The 18,038-nt window shown below is 43.5% G+C and overlaps 1 protein-coding gene across 2 annotated transcripts in view; it reads left to right on the forward strand.

Annotated features, from left to right (window-relative positions):
- The first annotated feature begins 4,508 nt into the window (after positions 1-4,508).
- LOC146634712 (NACHT, LRR and PYD domains-containing protein 3-like) overlaps positions 4,509-18,038 on the forward strand; it is a 106,462-nt gene continuing 92,932 nt past the window's right edge. Inside the window, exons 1-6 of one of the 2 annotated variants that reach the window (XM_085378654.1) lie at positions 4,509-4,539; positions 6,991-7,106; positions 7,191-7,292; positions 14,432-14,510; positions 15,457-15,679; positions 15,773-17,576. In XM_085378654.1, coding sequence (XP_085234780.1) covers positions 7,018-7,106; positions 7,191-7,292; positions 14,432-14,510; positions 15,457-15,679; positions 15,773-17,576 — 2,297 coding nt within the window. In that variant the 5' untranslated portion in view covers positions 4,509-4,539; positions 6,991-7,017. Of the gene's footprint in view, positions 4,540-6,990; positions 7,107-7,190; positions 7,293-14,431; positions 14,511-15,456; positions 15,680-15,772; positions 17,577-18,038 lie in introns of those variants that run through there. The other variant, XM_085378645.1, reaches the window with a different exon arrangement.

The raw sequence follows: 18,038 nt of genomic DNA on the forward strand, positions 1-18,038 counted from the left end.
TTTACACTGGCTGCCTGTCCGTCAGAGGATAGACTTTAAAGTTCTGATGCTGGTCTATAAAGCTCTGAATGGTTTAGGACCAAAATACATCATTGATCTCCTGACCCAGTATGAACCTTCCAGATCCCTCAGGTCATCTGGATCCGGTCTTTTATCAGTTCCCAGAGTCAGAACCACACACGGAGAAGCTGCATTAAGCTTTTATGCTCCTTTATGCTCCACTGAGGGCCCGGTGGCGCCAGTGTCCGGCAGCCTCGCCTCTGTCAGTGCGTCCCAGGGCGGCTGTGGCTACAATGTAGCTGCCATCACCAGTGTGTGAATGGGTGTGTGAATGGGTGGATGACAGGTTGTGTAAAGCGCTTTGGGGTTCTTAGGGACTAGAAAAGCGCTATACAAATACAGGCCATTTATATCTGGAACAAACTCCCAGAAAGCCTCAGATCAGCTGAAACACTCAGTTTATTTAAATCCAGGTTGAAGACTCACCTGTTCTCAGCTGCATTTGAATAAAACAGCAAATCCGCACTTTTAAGCTTAAATTTTAAATTTAAATTTTAACTACTGATTTTATCTACTGTTCTGATTTTATCTACTGTTTTTTTAAATCAATTTTAAATCGTGCTTTTTATTTGTTCTTGTTTCTAATGTCTCTGTAAAGCACTTTGAATCACCTTGTTGTTTAATTGTGCTATATAAATAAACTTGCTTTGCCTTGCCTTATTGTATATGCACCCGATTGTTGTTGGAACACTTTAAAGTATTTGTACAGATAATACCTGAGTTTACTTTTGCTTCATTTCATGTAAAGCTTGTATAGATTTGGTGTTTGGAAAGATCTTGGACATGAACAGTTTCTCTAAGTTCTAAAAATGATTCATTAAACATGTTTGTGGCTTTCACAGTAAAAATCTGACTTTTCTACTGTCAGCTGGGAGGACTTCAGTGAGCCTCCAAACATGGCTGCTGCTTAGTTTTCCACACATCTGTACACATCTGTATGTTTCAGCTTTGTCCTTCAGTCACAACATGGTTCATCTTCATCTTAACTTCCTGCTTCTATCGTGGTTAAAGCTGATGAATCCTCTGGACATCAAACACTGATGGTGTTACTGGAGCTGAGTCAAGTTTGATGGCTTTATTATCCACATTGTGACACATGGCAGCTGTCAGAGCAGAACACAGGAAGTCAGCAGGTGTGTTTCAATTCAGCCTCTGCTTCCTCTGAAGGTCCATGACATCACAGCGAGGCCACGAAGGCCGTCCAGACTCCCAGGCTCCCACAAACGTGTCCTTCTTCTCCCTGGATTTGAAGGACAGGTGGGCCCACCCTATCCCAAGATGCATTGCAGCGTGGTGTTGGAACATATATTTGGGTCCAGAGATGGAGCAGCGCTCTCTCTGAGTCTCTGAGGCTGTTTTCTGTTTGAGTCTGGCTTCAGTCTAATTTAGCAGCTGTGACATCAGAGATTGTAGGGGAGGAACAGCCACGCCCACAGGTGAGTTTCCCACCCAGAAACAGAGTGTGGACATCACCTCTGTCTGCGCTGTGTTGGTCACAAGCTTTGTTCTGGGCTTTTAAGTGGAGGCTGGAGCTTGTGAGTGATGGAGGCTGAGAGCTGTGTTTGCACATGCTCAGTGTGACAGGATGTTGGCTGCTGTGAAAGCTGAATGCTCTCTGGTTAGAAGTGATGTCACACATTAGGATGACTGTGCTAGCTCTCTGTCAGAGTACCAGGGCCTCACTTTGACCACATGACTCTCAGTACACAGCATGATGTGCGCTGTAAACAGGAAGCAGAGGAGCAGGACTGAGGTAAACCTCTAAGGGATCAAACTGAGACTGAGCTCCAGATGTTTCCACATGTTTCTGCTCTGCATGTGTTTGATGATTATTTCAGGTATAGATGATGGAATATGACCAGTCTGATGTCAGCCTGCTTCTCTGACAGCGCCTCGCCTCTCTGTGCTGCCCCCTGCTGGCTCTGATCATTACTGACTGAGTCCTTGCTGCCACTTTATTAGGTACAGCTTGCTAACACAGGCTCAGACCTGCTTTGCCTTCAGAGCTGCTTTAAATCTTCATGGCTCAGATTCAGCAAGGTGCTGGAAACATCCCTCAGAGTCATGTGATCAGTAAAGTGCATCCACATAAACAGGATATATAATAATAATAATAATAATAATAATAATAATAATAATAATAATAATAATAATAATCAAATGCTGATTTTTTCAGCCCTTTGTCTGGGTGCTAATCCAGCTGTGTGTGTTTGTGATGACAGTAAATAAATGTCAGACTTACAGCTCCTGCTTTACTGCATTAAAGTGATCAGATGAGTTCAGCACTTTGACATGGAAGCAGGAAATGACAAATGTAGCACAGCAGCAGCGTTTAACACGTCTGAGCTGGAAACAGAAACTCTGGTATGAACATCATTCATAGAACAGCTTCCAGCGTCTTTTGTTCGGCTAAAGTCTCGTTGGATTTGCATTTAAAGATGCAAAGAGACTGAAGTGGATAGGGTCAGGAGGTCAAAGGTCAGAGCTCCTGTGGGTCTGAGGGCGGCCTCACGCTGGAGAAGGATGAAGGAGTCTGACCTGATCCAGTGTTGGACATGAACACATCAGCACTGCTGTCAGTGAGCCTAACGACAGCCGTTAGCATCATTTCCTGTCACTGTGGTGGTTACAGTGACATCATGCAGTTTGTGCTTTGGCCTCCAGAGGGCGACAAATCAGCACAGACAGAGAGCTCCATTCAAACTTTGCTGCCATCAGGAATAATTCTTCAAATATAATCATCAGTGTTTGAGCAGTTATGATATCAGGGACAATCTAGACATGTGTGACAATACTGAACATGTCACATGACACACCTTAAACATCATGTGATCCACTCTCAGTCTGCACTTTCAGTCATGACTTCAACAGGTTGAAATGAGCTTTGAACAAACATCAGTTTAGTGCTGAAATATTCAAACGCTGCAGGAAGAAGAACAACAAAGTGATGACGGATGTTTGTGTTTCAAACAGGAAAACCGGCAGAAATAAATCACGACCTGCCAACAATCTGGGAGTTTCTGAGGTGCACCTGAACGCAGCACACAGTGTTTCGATGCTCGTGAGTGTCCTCAAACGCCTCTCTGTAGTGATGGGCAGATGAAGCTTCATGAAGCACTGAAGCTTTCCATCCAATTGGTTCACCCCAGCGCAAAGCTTCTTGAAGCTTCATTTGCTCTAGCAGGACACCTACTGGACGTAAAAATATTAGTTGGCATGAATTTGAAGAGTGTGGCCTTTTGCACACAGCCTGTAAATGTCAACAACAAAAGGAGTGTGTAAAACATGTATATTGTAGTGATGCAGTATACTGTGTATATTTATAGTGGCAGTATGGGAAATGATCATTTGGAAATGCTTAAAATGGAAATGATCATTTACTGTGAGGTGAGGTGTGGTTGGGGTGTGGACAGTGGTTGTGCTTTTGTAACGTTGAGGTATGGACAGCTACACACTGAGGCTTTGAGCCTCAGTCCTGCCTGTTCACATTTTATTCTGTAAAAACTAAATTTTCACTGCTTTTATAACCTTTTTAGTGGGGAGAACATAGCTAGGATTTAATGATTTAACAAATCTTTTAAATCCTTTGTCCTCCACAATGCTAAATGGCTGGGAGTCTTCAATCACCATGGTAACCAGGTCTTCATCTATTTGAGATTGTTCTCCTGAGGAAAGACAATAAAGACAAAGCACAAATATAAATATCACACACGTAACTTATAACAGTTGTATAATATTGTTATATCATTTAGTAACATTACAGCATGCTATATTATCATTGCATTTGATGGCTCACCTGGTCTTGCTCCACAATCAGTGTTCCCCTTATTCTCATGCAAAGCTCTGTAGTGCCTAAGCATGGATGAGGTGTTGTTGTTATAGCCCAGCTCCCTGGCACATAGCAAACACTTCACCTTGTACAAAAGTCAAGACAGCTCAACATAAATTGTATTGCACCATCAGTATCATGAAAATACATCTTCTGTAGAAATTTACATACCTTGTTGGGAGGAATAAAATCAAAATGTTCCCACACAGGGGAGGACATCCTCCTCTTCTTAGCTGGCTCCATTCTCTCCTGACTTTCTCTCCTCACTCTCATAAACCTCCAAACTGTCTCCAAACTCTCACTAACAACTCTCCATCAAACACCCACATTTTTGAATGAAGTCTGAGGGGTTTATATCGCTGTCATAGCTCGCGGCAAAGTTCGAACCACTTCATGAACCAGTCACGTGGTACAGCCGGGCAGCGAGGCTTCGGACGTCATCATTTTCAGCTCCTCCCATAAATGAAGCAAGCCTCGATACGCGCATCGCGGAAACGCCCCCTCCATTACTCGACACAAGCTTCGAAGCCTCGATACAGAACGTCACATCACTACCTCTCTGGGTGTTTCCCTCCTGCTCAAAGTTTACTTTCACTTTCCTGAGCTTCGTGGAGTGGAGCTTGTTGTTGGTGTGTGTGTTTGAAGAAACTGTAAGTTTGCTTTGTTTCCTCCTTTAACAGTTTGTCTTTAGGAACTTTACTGTTTGTTCAGCTCATGTTGGATTTCTTCACACAACAAACTGTGTTTGTATTTCCGGTCTCTCCATTAAAGTCAGTGTGTAATGTTTTTCAACGAGTGTGTGTCCGCCATTTTCTCTAAGTGTGTGTGATCAGATAAAACACGCTGAATGTTGCCTGAGCTCGACCGGAGAGCTCCGGGACTTTTTATTCGCAGGGACAGCAGCAGACGGAGAGCGGACATCATAAACGAATGTTTTGTTTACATGTGTGTTAGGTATAGATTCAACTTGTTCTTCAAAAAAGAAGAAGAAGAAAGTGGAGACATCAACTGTTGGCTCTGCTCCAACCCTCCTGAGCTGAGCTTCAGGTTTAAACCCGCCTCCTTCCAGGAAGCAGCTCACCTGTGTGTCCGTGTTTAGTGTCCGGGTGTGGCGTGGAGCCTGTAGTTGGTGTGTGAAGAAACTCTAAGTTTGCTTTGTTTCCTTCTTTAGCAGTTTGTCTTTAGCGTTATAACAGGACGTGGGGCATTTCTATTTACATAACATAAATCAGATCAGAATCAGAATACTTTATTGATCCCTGGGGGAAATTATTTTTTGTTACAGTGCTCCATTTTAAACCAACATTAAGACAAGACAGACAATACGCTAACTAAGAATAGTACAATATATACATATATATACATACATACATACATAAGTCACTTATAAATAAATATTTGGAAAAGAAACATGTGTAGTTGTAGCAGCAAACAGTGTGTTAAGTGGATGTGTTGTACAGGGAGCCACAGGCAGGAATGATTTCCTGTGTCGTTCAGTGGTGCTTTTCGATAATCTCAGTCTCTCACTGAACGAGCTCCTGTGACTGACCAACATGTCATGGAGTGGGTGGGAGGTGTTATCCAACATTGTCTTTATCTTGGACAGCATCCGCCTCTCCGACACCACCTTGAGGGAGTCCAGCTCCATCCCCACAACATTGCTGGCCTTACGGATCAGTTTATTAAGTCTGTTGGCATCTGCGACCCTCAGCCTGCTCCCCCAGCATGCAACAGCATAGAGGATCGCACTGGCCACCACAGACTCATAGAAAATCCTCAGCATTTTCTGGCAGATGTTGAAGGACCTCAGTCGCCTCAAAAAATAGAGACGACTCTGGCCCTTCCTGTAAAGTGCTGTGGTGTTTTTAGCCCAGTCCAGTTTATTGTCAATGTGTACTCCAAGGTATTTATAGTCCTCCACAATGTCAACACTGACCCCCTGGATTGAAACAGGGGTCAAGTGTTTCCTGGTCTTCCTGAAGTCCACGATCAGTTCCTTGGTCTTTGCCACGTTGAGCTGCAGATGATTCTGCTCACACCACGTGACAAAGGAGTCGACCACAGCCCGATCAGTGAATTAGGGTGCAAATCAAATAAACTACTGATGTATGTTAGTCTTTATATGGCTCTGTTAAATAGCATGTTGTTATTGTTGATACTTACAAAGGTCAGCTGTGCTGCATGGGGTTACTAGTTTTGTTTGTTTGAACTTTTATGAAGTATCCTTGGCTAAAGCACCCAACATCATAAAAAAGCTTGTTTCCCTCCTCATGAGTATGATGTCACATAGAGGAGGGAGCTGCTTGTGTTCTTTTTTCTTGGGTTTAACCCCAATAAGCAGCTCCCTCCACATTATAAGTCCTTCTGTATCTAATGTCTGCATATGATTCCTCATCTTCAAGCATGAGTATTTAAACTCTGACAGTTTTGCTTTGCTGTATCAAAATCCCAGGACCAAAAACATGTGAGGCTCAGCTTTGAGGTCCAAAGGGAGATCACATCTATATGAAGGCTAACATCATTTTTGACTTAAGTTAACTGAAATAACTGTTAAAAGTTTGCTCACACACCATCAACATCCAACACACAAAAATTCAAAAGACGCTAAAGCGTGTTCTTCATGTCAGAGAGCTGCTCAACATGTTTTCATGTTAGTGTCTCTAGGACTTGATAAAAAAAGCCCTGATTTAATTCACTACCCAGGTTAAGTGGAATGAGTGGAATATTTCCCAAACAGAGAAATCCAATAACAAAAGATAAGATCAGTTTCTTTTTTCTATCGTCTCTTTTCTTATGCTAGATTTATTTCTCTGAATCTCCACAGCAGCAGGTGGAGGAGATGATCATAGATTCTGTTTATAGAACCAAACTCAGTGGAAAGGCCAGACTTTAAGGATAATTTAAAACACTTTCAGACATCAGTATATGCAGCCACTAAAGCTGGTAGGTCTGAATTTCCCACGAGAAAGTTCTTTCATATAAAAGGAAAAAGGAGGAGGTGAGCACTCAGGGCACAGAGACCCCCCCCCCCCCCCAGCACACATGATGGAAAGGAGGATTTCAGTTGATGTGCACATGAATGATTTGTGTTTCCTCTGCAGGTAGAAAGTGTGTGTGAGCTGAGCAGCATGGATCAGTGTGAGGACAGAGAGGAGGGAGCCCCTCCCTCTAAAAGCACTCTGTGTGGGGAACATGAGAGCCAGACCAAAGCTCAGAGGTGAGATGACCATCTCTAACTGTCCATGACTCTTCTCCATGTCACAGCTCAGCACTCACATCACTGCTCCATCATTATTCACAGGAACCAACCTGGACCTCCACCCAGCTCTGTGTCCTTACAGAGTGACCAGTCAAAGGAGTATGAAATATTTTTTAAACAACAAAGCTCATCTGCTGCAAAAAGGTAATGTGTCTATAGGCTGTAAATTAGTCAGTTCTTCTGAATAAGTTATCCAGCATCATTAATTTCAGTTCACATCTTTCTTCACACATTTCTATCTTAATGTATGTAATGCCGTTTTCTTCACAAACGCAGGAATGAATGTGTAACAAATGGACGTTGTACTAGGTGTTTCATTAGTAGGAGAATGAACAAGATATTCTCCACTGAATGACACACATGGCAGGTGGACAATATGAGTACAGCAGCACCAAATACGTTGGAGACACGCAATATTAGAAGAGCATATGGGAGCGGAAGAACCCTTCATAGCTATTTAATTACATTTTATTTATATAGCACCAAATCACAAAAACAGTACCCTCAAGGCACTTTCTATTGTAAGGTACAAATCCTACAATATTACAAAGAAAACAAAGAAAACCCCAACAATCATATGATCCACTAGCACTTTGGCAAGTGTGGGAAGGAAAATTCCCTTTTAACAGGAAGAAACATGCAGCACAGCTAGGCTCAGGGTGGGGGGATGTGAATTATTGTTTACAGGCTGAGCTGTGTTCCACAGTAGGCTGTGTTGCTGCATGGACATTTTAGAGTGTGTTTCGAGTATTTCAGACTGCGTTATCCCTCAGTAAGGAAAAAAAGATTTTCTTTTCAAAAGAGGCATGGACGTTTCAGAGTGGGACACAAGGATGTGTGGAACGTTAGGCTGTTGTTGTGTCTCACAGCAGAGTCAATCTGACCCACATGTCCTACTAATAAATCTTACTACACCGTTGGTTAGGAAACAAATATTCTGGAGTCTGTTGTAAGTGAGACCAGAATATAAAAAGGAGGAATACAGGACAAAAGACATTAAATGCAGACAGGTGTATAAACACATGGTGAGTGAAGAAGAAACAGTTGCATGAGTGTCATCATGAGGATTGCCGAGCAGCTTAGACGTATTCCAGCATAACTAAAGGAGGATTTGGGGTAATCTGATCCAGGTCTAACTATATGCTTTATCAAAAAGGAAAGTTTCAAGTCTAATCTGAAGCTCAAGAACAAGCTCAAAGCACGAGATCCATAGACCACACCAGGCAAGACCACAGGTGCAGGCAGTGTAAAGATGCCCCTGAGACAATCCAGCACATAACAGCACGGTGCAAGATGCTAACAGGCAGGGCATGCATAGAACGCCATAACCAAGTGACTGGCATAGTACACAGGAACATCTTTGCCGAGCATGGCCTGGAAGACCAGAGGTAAAAATAGGACAAACCCCATAGGGTTTAAATCCTGTGGGACTTCGAGATACAGACTGACAAACTGGTTATGGCTAACAAACTGGACAAAGAGTGTCAGACAAGCACAGGAAGAAGGCCATGGTGATAGATGTAGCTATATGTGGCTATTCCAAGTAATGGTAACATCAGGAATAAGAAACATAAGAAGCTCAAGAAGTACCAAAGACTGAAAGCGTGGCGGGTGATGAGTGAAGACAACAGTCATCTCTGTGGTAATTGGATGCCTTAAGGGAAGTGAGATGGAAAGTGGGAGAGTGGTTCCAGGAGATCCCGGGAACAGCATCTGAGATCTCTGTCCAGATTAGGTCAGTCCTGGGAACAGCAAAGACACTGAGCAGTAAATTGAGAGCTTTGCTTTTGCACTCAGCTGTCTTTACACCACGCTGGTCTGGTACAGCGTCTGCATCACTGCAGCCGCAGCACTAGGAGGGTTGTTGAAGCTCTGCTGAAGGTGTGAGTTGAAGATCTTTTGGACCAGGGTCTCTGCCAGACATTCCAAGCGCACCTTCACTATACATTTTAAATGCCCATAAGTGCAAACGACAGTCAGGATCCATTCTCCAATCCGAAGGTGCAGAGAACAAACCCTCTCATCCACCGGGAGAAACCCCAATATACAGACAGCAAGCTGAGGGGATACAAGAAAGCCCACCCCAGCCCGCTGCCTCTCACCAAGGGCAACTTCAGACTGAGACGGAGTCCACCCCTCTCCAGAAGACTACAGTCGTGGCCAAAAGATTTGAGAATTACTAAATATTGGAAATTGGAAAAGTTGCTGCTTAAGTTTTTGTAATAGCAATTTCCATATACTCCAGAATGTTATGAAGAGTGATCAGATGACTTGCACAGTCCTTCTTTGCCACGAACATTAACTTGATCCCAAAAAAAACCCTTTCCACTGCATTTCATTGCTGTCATCAAAGGACCTGCTGAGATCATTTCAGTAATCGTCTTGTTAACTCAGGTGAGAATGTTGATGAGCACAAGGCTGGAGATCATTATGTCAGGCTGATTGGGTTAGAAAGGCAGACTTGACATGTTAAAAGGAAGGTGATGCTTGAAATCAGTGTTCTTCCATTGTTAACCATGGTGACCTGCAAAGAAACGTGTGCAGCCATCATTGCGTTGCATAAAAATGGCTTCACAGGCAAGGATATTGTGGCTACTAAGATTGCACCTAAATCAACAATTTATAGGATCATCAAGAACTTCAAGGAAAGAAGTTCAATTCTTGTTAAGAAGGCTTCAGGGCGTCCAAGAAAGTCCAGCAAGCGCCAGGATCGTCTCCTAAAGAGGATTCAGCTGCAGGATCCGAGTGCCACCAGTGCAGAGCTGTCTCAGGAATGGCAGCAGGCAGGTTTGAACGCATCTGCACGCACAGTGAGGCGAAGACTTTTGGAAGATGGCCTGGTGTCAAGAAGGGCAGCAAAGAAGCCACTTCTCTCCAAAAAAACATCAGTGACAGATTGATCTTCTGCAGAAAATATGGTGAATGGACCGCTGAGGACTGGGGCAAAGTCAGATTCTCCGATGAAGCCTCTTCCCGATTGTTTGGGGCATCTGGAAAAAGGCTTGTCCGGAGAAGAAAAGGTGAGCACTACCATCAGTCCTGTGTCATGCCAACAGTGAAGCATCCTGAGACCATTCATGTGTGGGGTTGCTTCTCATCCAAGGGAGTGGGCTCACTCACAATTTTGTGAGTGAATTTTGCCACAACAGTGGCTGGACAAAGCTGGACTGAAAGACAGCACAGAGGCACTAATCATGGCAGCACAAGAACAAGCTCTGAGTACAAGATCCATAGAGGCTGGGGTCTATCACACCAGGCAAGACCCCAGGTGCAGGCTGTGTAAAGATGCCCCAGAGACAATCCAGCACATAACAGCAGGGTGCAAGATGCTAGCAGGCAAGGCATACATGGAACGCCATAACCAGGTGGCCGGCATAGTGTACAGGAACATCTGTGCCGAGTATAACCTGGAAGTCCCGAGGTCAAAATGGGAGATGCCCCCAAGGGTGGTGGAGAATGACCGAGCTAAGATCCTGTGGGACTTCCAGATACAGACGGACAAAATGGTGGTGGCTAACCAACCGGACATAGTGGTGGTAGACAAACAGAAGAAGACGGCCGTAGTGATCGATGTAGCGGTTCCGAATGACAGCAATATCAGGAAGAAGGAACACGAGAAGCTGGAGAAATACCAAGGGCTCAGAGAAGAGGTCGAGAGGATGTGGAGGGTGAAGGTAACGGTGGTCCCCGTGGTAATCGGAGCACTAGGTGCGGTGACTCCCAAGCTAGGCGAGTGGCTCCAGCAGATCCCGGGAACAACATCGGAGATCTCTGTCCAGAAGAGCGCAGTCCTGGGAACAGCTAAGATACTGCGCAGGACCCTCAAGCTCCCAGGCCTCTGGTAGAGGACCCGAGCTTGAAGGATAAACCGCCTGCAGGGGCGTGCTGGGTGTTTTGTTTTTTTTTATCTATCTATCTATCTATCTGTCTATCTGTCTATCTATCTATCTATCTATCTATCTCAGGGCTTGCAAAATCGCTAGCCCGACGTCCCGGGGCTAGCGATTTTTCCAGTCGGGCTACCAAAATCTATCTCTGCCCTGCCCGTCGGGCTATTGTAGGAAGGAAAAATATATTGTGGCGAGCTCAGACAAGGAGGAGACGGAGGTATCGTTTGGTCTTGCTTCCCGTGAGCTAGCCAGGGAGCACAGCCGTTTATTGACATCTGCAGAAGAACACTGCCGCTAGCTAACTGCTCAGCGCAGCAACAGAACAGCAACAACAACAACACAGGGCGCCCTCTGACCCCGGAAGGACACACTGTCGCAGCGAGAGGGCGTCACCATGGCAACATAAACAAAACATAACTGTACAAACAGAACCCCGAACATCCCTGACCCGCTACATAGCCCCCACCTAAGGGGTCAGTCGTCCCCGACGACCCCATTACCCCACACAAAGTCCTGCAAATGTCCAGGTGCCTTAACTGGCGTGGTAGGCATGACTGCTACGGTTGGGGGCTCGGCGTGTGGGTCGACAGAGGTAGCCCATGAAGCATTGCCCTAGCATCTGTCGCGACGGGCCGCCGCCGCGGTGCGCTCGTGCCATCAGGACCCGTCGGGGGACTTACATGGCCACTCACATCCTCTCTCTTCAATCGCCAGTTTCCCAAGTGGGGAATGTTCTCCTCGACAGCTTGCTCCAGCCTCTGAATGTCTCTCTCCATTACGGCGAGGGTGAGCTATCCCACTTCTGACACCAATGTGGCGAGCTCAGACAAGGAGGAGACGGAGGTATCATTTGGTCTTGCTTCCCGTGAGCTAGCCAGGGAGCACAGCCATTTATTGACATCTGCAGAAGAACACTGCCGCTAGCTAACTGCTCAGCGCGGCAACAGAACAGCAACAACAACGCACAGGGCGCCCTCTGACCCCGGAAGGACACACTGTCGCAGCGAGAGGGCGTCACCATGGCAACATAAACAAAACATAACTGTACAAACAGAACCCCGAACATCCCTGACCCGCTACAATATGTCAATGCTTTTGCATTCTTTCGGAAATGTAGCTGGGTAATTATGTCATCGGCATCGGTGAGGTACTGTCAATATGTGACATATTGAAATCACGTTTGAATTTGCGCTTGTTTTTTGCTTTCACTTTGCAATCGCGCGAACTGCGAGGTAAGGTAAGGTAACTTTATTTATACCCAAAGGCAAGGTAAATTTGCTTTACAGAAAAATGACAGCATTTGGCATCCCTTTAAAAACACACAGTACTGATTGGTGAGTGATGATAATTTGCGCACCAATTCCTCTGACATCGTCTTATCAATCATTAGCTTACTATGCAAACATGACAAGTGAAATCTCCCGCAGCAAGCTTAAACATATGAGAGGTTGACCGCGCAGAGAATCGCTGACCGTTATGTGTGTGTGTGTGTGTAAAAGCAGCAGGATATATATTTTAGTTCTGCTGAGCCAAATAAGACAGGTCAGGGTGAAGAAGTGACAGCCAAAGAAAAGCTTACCACAAAACGGAGAAATTATGACAAATCAGACTATAAGGCAAAAAGAAAGTGCAGCTTTATGGTTTCATGGACAAAATAATTTCTGTGGCTGCAATATGACGAGCTATATAACCGGGGCTGCACATAAGTGGTCCACAGGTGCGCATTCGCTGTCAAAAAAAAATAAAAAAATGCGCACAAGATAAGAAGTTGCAACGCGTGTTTGCATACATAAGATTTTCTGGAGGAGGACAGACATTTGTTTAGAACTCCTTAAAGATGTCGAAGAAGCTCCTTTAAGCAATTACTGTGGTGTTCCTCCACCTCCAAACAAATGTCAGAAGGAGTCCGAACCACAAAAGAAGCACGTATTCTCGGAAAAGTGGTTGCAGGAGGTGAGCTGGCTTCAAACAAATGATGAACGCACAGAGATGTGGTGCGGAATGTGCCGTGAAAATCCCACTGTAGTGGACAAAAACACTGCTTTTTATATGGACGCAAACGCGCGTTGCAACTTCTTATCTGGTGCGCGTCTTTTATTTTGACAGCGAATGCGCACATGCGGACCACTTATTTGCACCCGTGTAAATAACATAGTGTTCTGCCGGGTGTGTTGTTGGTTTTCTCTCGATTTCTGAGTCGACAAGCGCCTTTGTTACTGGGACCAGTCATTTTAAGAAAGGCCCCCATTAGAACCCATGAGAAATGCAAGAAATGCATTATTGCTCAGTCTGCAATATCTTTCCCAGAACAAACACCAATTGCAAATAACATACTAAAAATAAACCTGAAAAATCTGTTTAGAACAGCTACTATGTTGCAAAGAGTGAATTACCACTGGCAAAATTTAGCAGTCTTTGCAAAGTTCACAAACCAAATGGCCTCGATCTTGGTTCCACTTGTCTCTTACCCGTGACTTCAGTGGAAATTTCAAATTCAGGATCTGACACAGACTGATTCATGTCCTACACAGTTCTTACAAGTTCATAGAAATTTCTGTTCAATTAGAACCAAGTATTTGAGTTGATGATTGTAATTTTTATACAATGTTGTAATTTGTTTTTCAACAATTTTTTGATTAATGTTTTGTTTCCTTTACAATATTATACATTAAAGTATAATATTGTAAAGGAAACAAAACATTAATCCAAAAATTGCTCTTTTTTTATTCGGGCTACTTAAATTTATTTTGGGCTACCAAAAACTGAAGAGTCCCTGCCCGAAGGGCTACCAGGGATTTTGAAATTTTGAGATATATATATATATATATATATATATATATATAAATAAATAATAATTTGTCATAATGCTTGATAAGAGATCTGAAACTCCCTGTATAAAACCAAAAGTTATCCTTTGGACTGTTACACTGAAATAGACAAAGGTTTTGAATTACACTTTAATATGTACCTAAACATTCATTTGAAGAAAAAACAGCCAAATAAAATGGAATAAGTGCAAAAAAAAAAAGTTTGCATGTCACTGTCACTTAATCTGAGATTGAGGTATACTATGGTATTTGGCAACTCAATATAGGACAGTCCTGAATACAGACTGTCTTCAATAATTGGACTGGAGTAAGTCTTTGAATCAGAGATGTCTAAGAGTGAATATTTTTCTTTTGCTCCCTTTGCTATCAAAAAAGGGAGCCATCTTTGGGGCAGCCATCTTGGTTCATTGTTTTGTTTATTTGTTGTTGTTGTTGTTGTTGTTGTTGTTGTTGTTGTTGTTGTTTTTTAATTTAATTTTTCTGTTTTTTCAAAGTGTTTTTTTTTCTTTTTTGAATTTTTAAGTTTTATTTGAATTCTTTTTACTTTTCATGATTTCCTCCACAGAGTGGACCAGGAGACCTCAGAGGTTCCCCATGGTCAGTCTGCCCAAAACCATCAAACACACCTGGACTCCATATTTATGGTCTGTACATGTACAACAACTACTTTTACATGTATTCTCTTTAATCATCTCCATGCTGGGTCTGTGGGTTTTGGCTCAGGATGTAGAGCCACTTGCCCAGTGGAGTGTAATATAGGAGCTGAGGTGAACCAAACTGGATAAACAGCTCAGCATTGTTGAAGACAAGCGGGACCTGCATTTTCTTCTGTTATGTTATGACTTAATATTTTTGATTTATCCTTTAAATTTTGTTAAATTATGATATTGTGCAAAAGTCTTAAGCCACTTTCTCTGGTATGATGGCACCTGTGTTTGGCTTTTCTGTATCAAGTAAGTCCGTATCCAAGAAGGGGACTTTTTTCTTCCGTGTCCATGTTTAGATACACATAGGCTAGTTCTCTGAGACCATGCTACCTCAATAGGGTTTATCCAGGCTCTCCAGTTATTTTTCCTTTCATCCTTTCAGTGAGTGGAATTCAATTGTCAGTATTTACCTCCCATAACTTGGGCATCTAATAATTGGGCCACCTCACTGACCATGGCATAACTTAAACCTCAGCTATGAATAATAAATTGTTCTTGCAGAACGACTCTATAACCCCCCCCCCCCACACACACACACAAAAGAAAATTCTTACTAAACCTGGTAGCGTGACAGAGACTATTGGCTGGATGGCTAATCCTTTAGCTTCCCTTATTTATGTTACTATGGTCTCAGGATACAGGAAAAATTACTGTAATGTACCAAGCTTCTCCTCTCCACTTCTCTCTTTATACTGCCTTGATGTTTATATAATAGAATACAACTACTACTAGATTCTCTTAAAGTTTTTTGTCTTTCCTGGAGTTTGTGTATTGTTCAATTTGGTGTTTCTGTTTTGTATGCTTCTCTTTTTTCTCTTCTCTTTCCATTGACTCTGCAATTGATTGACGTTGTGGTGTGACTCATTCAACCTTTTGGTTCCAGATGCTGGAGGAGAAAATCATCACTTTTGTAAAGAACGAACTGAAAAAAATCCAGAAGGATTTGAGTCCAGATTGCCCAGAATTCTTAGAGGGTAGAAGTGAGGGTGAAGGTTTATTGGAGAGTAAGGAAGAAGACCAGGGAAGCAGAGAGGCATTTGTTGAGATCACACTGAACGTCTTGAGGAGAATGAATCAGAAGGAACTGGCTGACCGTCTCCTTAACAGTAAGATAGACCAACATACATTCGGAACATATGCATATGACAAATCTTTGATTGTGTGGTTTTTGTTTTTGTTTTGTTTTTTGATACATATAGGACATTCCAAGGGGCAATTCAAGTGGATTCAGAGTGAATTTAAATCTACCCTGAAGAAGAAGTTCCAGTGTGTGTTTGAGGGGATCGCTAAAGCAGGAAACCCAACCCTTCTGAATCAGATCTACACAGAGCTCTACATCACAGAGGGAGGGACTGCAGAGGTCAATGATGAACATGAGGTCAGACAGATTGAAACAGCATCCAGGAAACCAGACAGACCAGAAACAACAATCAGACAAGAAGACATCTTTAAAGCCTCACCTGGAAGAGATGAACCAATCAGAACAGTGCTGACAAAGGGAGTGGCTGGCATTGGGAAAACAGTCTTAACACAGAAATACACTCTGGACTGGGCTGAAGACAAAGCCAACCAGGACATCCAGTTCATATTTCCATTCACTTTCAGAGAGCTGAATGTGCTGAAAGAGGAAAAGTTCAGCTTGGTGGGACTTGTTCATCACTTCTTTACTGAAACCAAAGAAGCAGGAATCTGCAGCTTTGAAGACTTCCAGGTTGTGTTCATCTTTGATGGTCTGGATGAGTGTCGACTTCCTCTGGACTTCCACAAAACTACAATCCTAACTGACCCTAGAAAGTCCACCTCAGTGGATGTGCTGCTGATAAACCTCATCAGGGGGAAACTGCTTCCCTCTGCTCGCCTCTGGATAACCACACGACCTGCAGCAGCCAATCAGATCCCTCCTGACTGTGTTGGCATGGTGACAGAGGTCAGAGGGTTCACTAATCGACAGAAGGAGGAGTACTTTGGGAAGAGATTCAGTGATAAGAAACAGACCAGCAGGATCATCTCCCACATTGAGACATCACGAAGCCTCCACATCATGTGTCACATCCCAGTCTTCTGCTGGATCACTGCTACAGTTCTGGAGGATGTGCTGAAAACCAGAGAGGGAGGACAGCTGCCCAAGACCCTGACTGAGATGTACATCCACTTCCTGGTGGTTCAGGCCAAAGTGAAGAAGGTCAAGTATGATGGAGGAGCTGAGACAGATCCACACTGGAGTCCAGAGAGCAGGAAGATGATTGAGTCTCTGGGAAAACTGGCTTTTGATCAGCTGCAGGAAGGAAACCTGATCTTCTATGAATCAGACCTGACAGAGTGTGGCATCGATATCAGAGCAGCCTCGGTGTACTCAGGAGTGTTCACACAGATCTTTAAAGAGGAGAGAGGACTGTACCAGGACAAGGTGTTCTGCTTCATCCATCTGAGTGTTCAGGAGTTTCTGGCTGCTCTTCATGTCCATCTGACCTTCATCAACTCTGGACTCCATCTGCTGGAAGAACAACAAACCTCCCAGAAGTCTGAAACAGGAGAATCTGCAGAGACACACTTCTACCAGAGTGCTGTGGACAAGGCCTTACAGAGTCCAAATGGACACCTGGACTTGTTCCTCCGCTTCCTCCTGGGTCTTTCACTGGAGACCAGTCAGAGTCTCCTACAAGGCCTGCTGACACAGACAGCAAGTAGCTCACAGACCAATCAAGAAACAGTCCAGTACATCAAGAAGAAGCTCAGTGAGAATCTGTCTGCAGAGAAAAGCATCAATCTGTTCCACTGTCTGAATGAACTGAATGATCGTTCTCTAGTAAAGGAGATCCAGAAATCCATAAGTTCACGAAGTCTCTCCACAGATAAACTGTCTCCTGCTCAGTGGTCAGCTCTGGTCTTCATCTTACTGTCATCAGAAGAAGATCTGGATGTGTTTGACTTGAAGAAATACTCTGCTTCAGAGGAGGCTCTTCTGAGGCTGCTGCCAGTGGTCAAAGCCTCCAACAAAGCTCTGTAAGTACATACATGATTATAACTTTTTCTTTTTTTTATCTGTGAATTCTACTTAACAACAACACAGCCATTTGCAATCAATAAAAAAATTAATGGTTTTCTGGCTCTTTAAAACAGTATACAGCTATATAGGAGACAGAGGCGCCTAATTATTGTTAGCATCACAATCAACTATATGATACTTTTAGTACTGATAGGAGCCTAATTCTTGTTGTCAGGATGTTCTAAAAACTTCTTGAAAAGCCTGCAGCTGATCAAAAATGCTATAGCAGAGCCATGCCAGGGACTGGAAAGAGATAGCAATGTTTTAAAATGTCACTTTTCAAGATTGGGCTCTAAAATGTACAGTGATTTAACAAGATTCCACTTTTTAATCACAGGCCAAAAACAATACTTTAACAGGTTCACAGTTTGTTTTCAGTACCAAATTCAATTCAGTTACATTCATCCAAATCACAACAA

This window comes from Diplotaxodon limnothrissa, linkage group LG3, assembly GCF_057381915.1.
Source record: "Diplotaxodon limnothrissa isolate DT_005_m linkage group LG3, D_limnothrissa_male_GT1.1, whole genome shotgun sequence".
Taxonomy (NCBI): Eukaryota; Metazoa; Chordata; class Actinopteri; order Cichliformes; family Cichlidae; genus Diplotaxodon; species Diplotaxodon limnothrissa.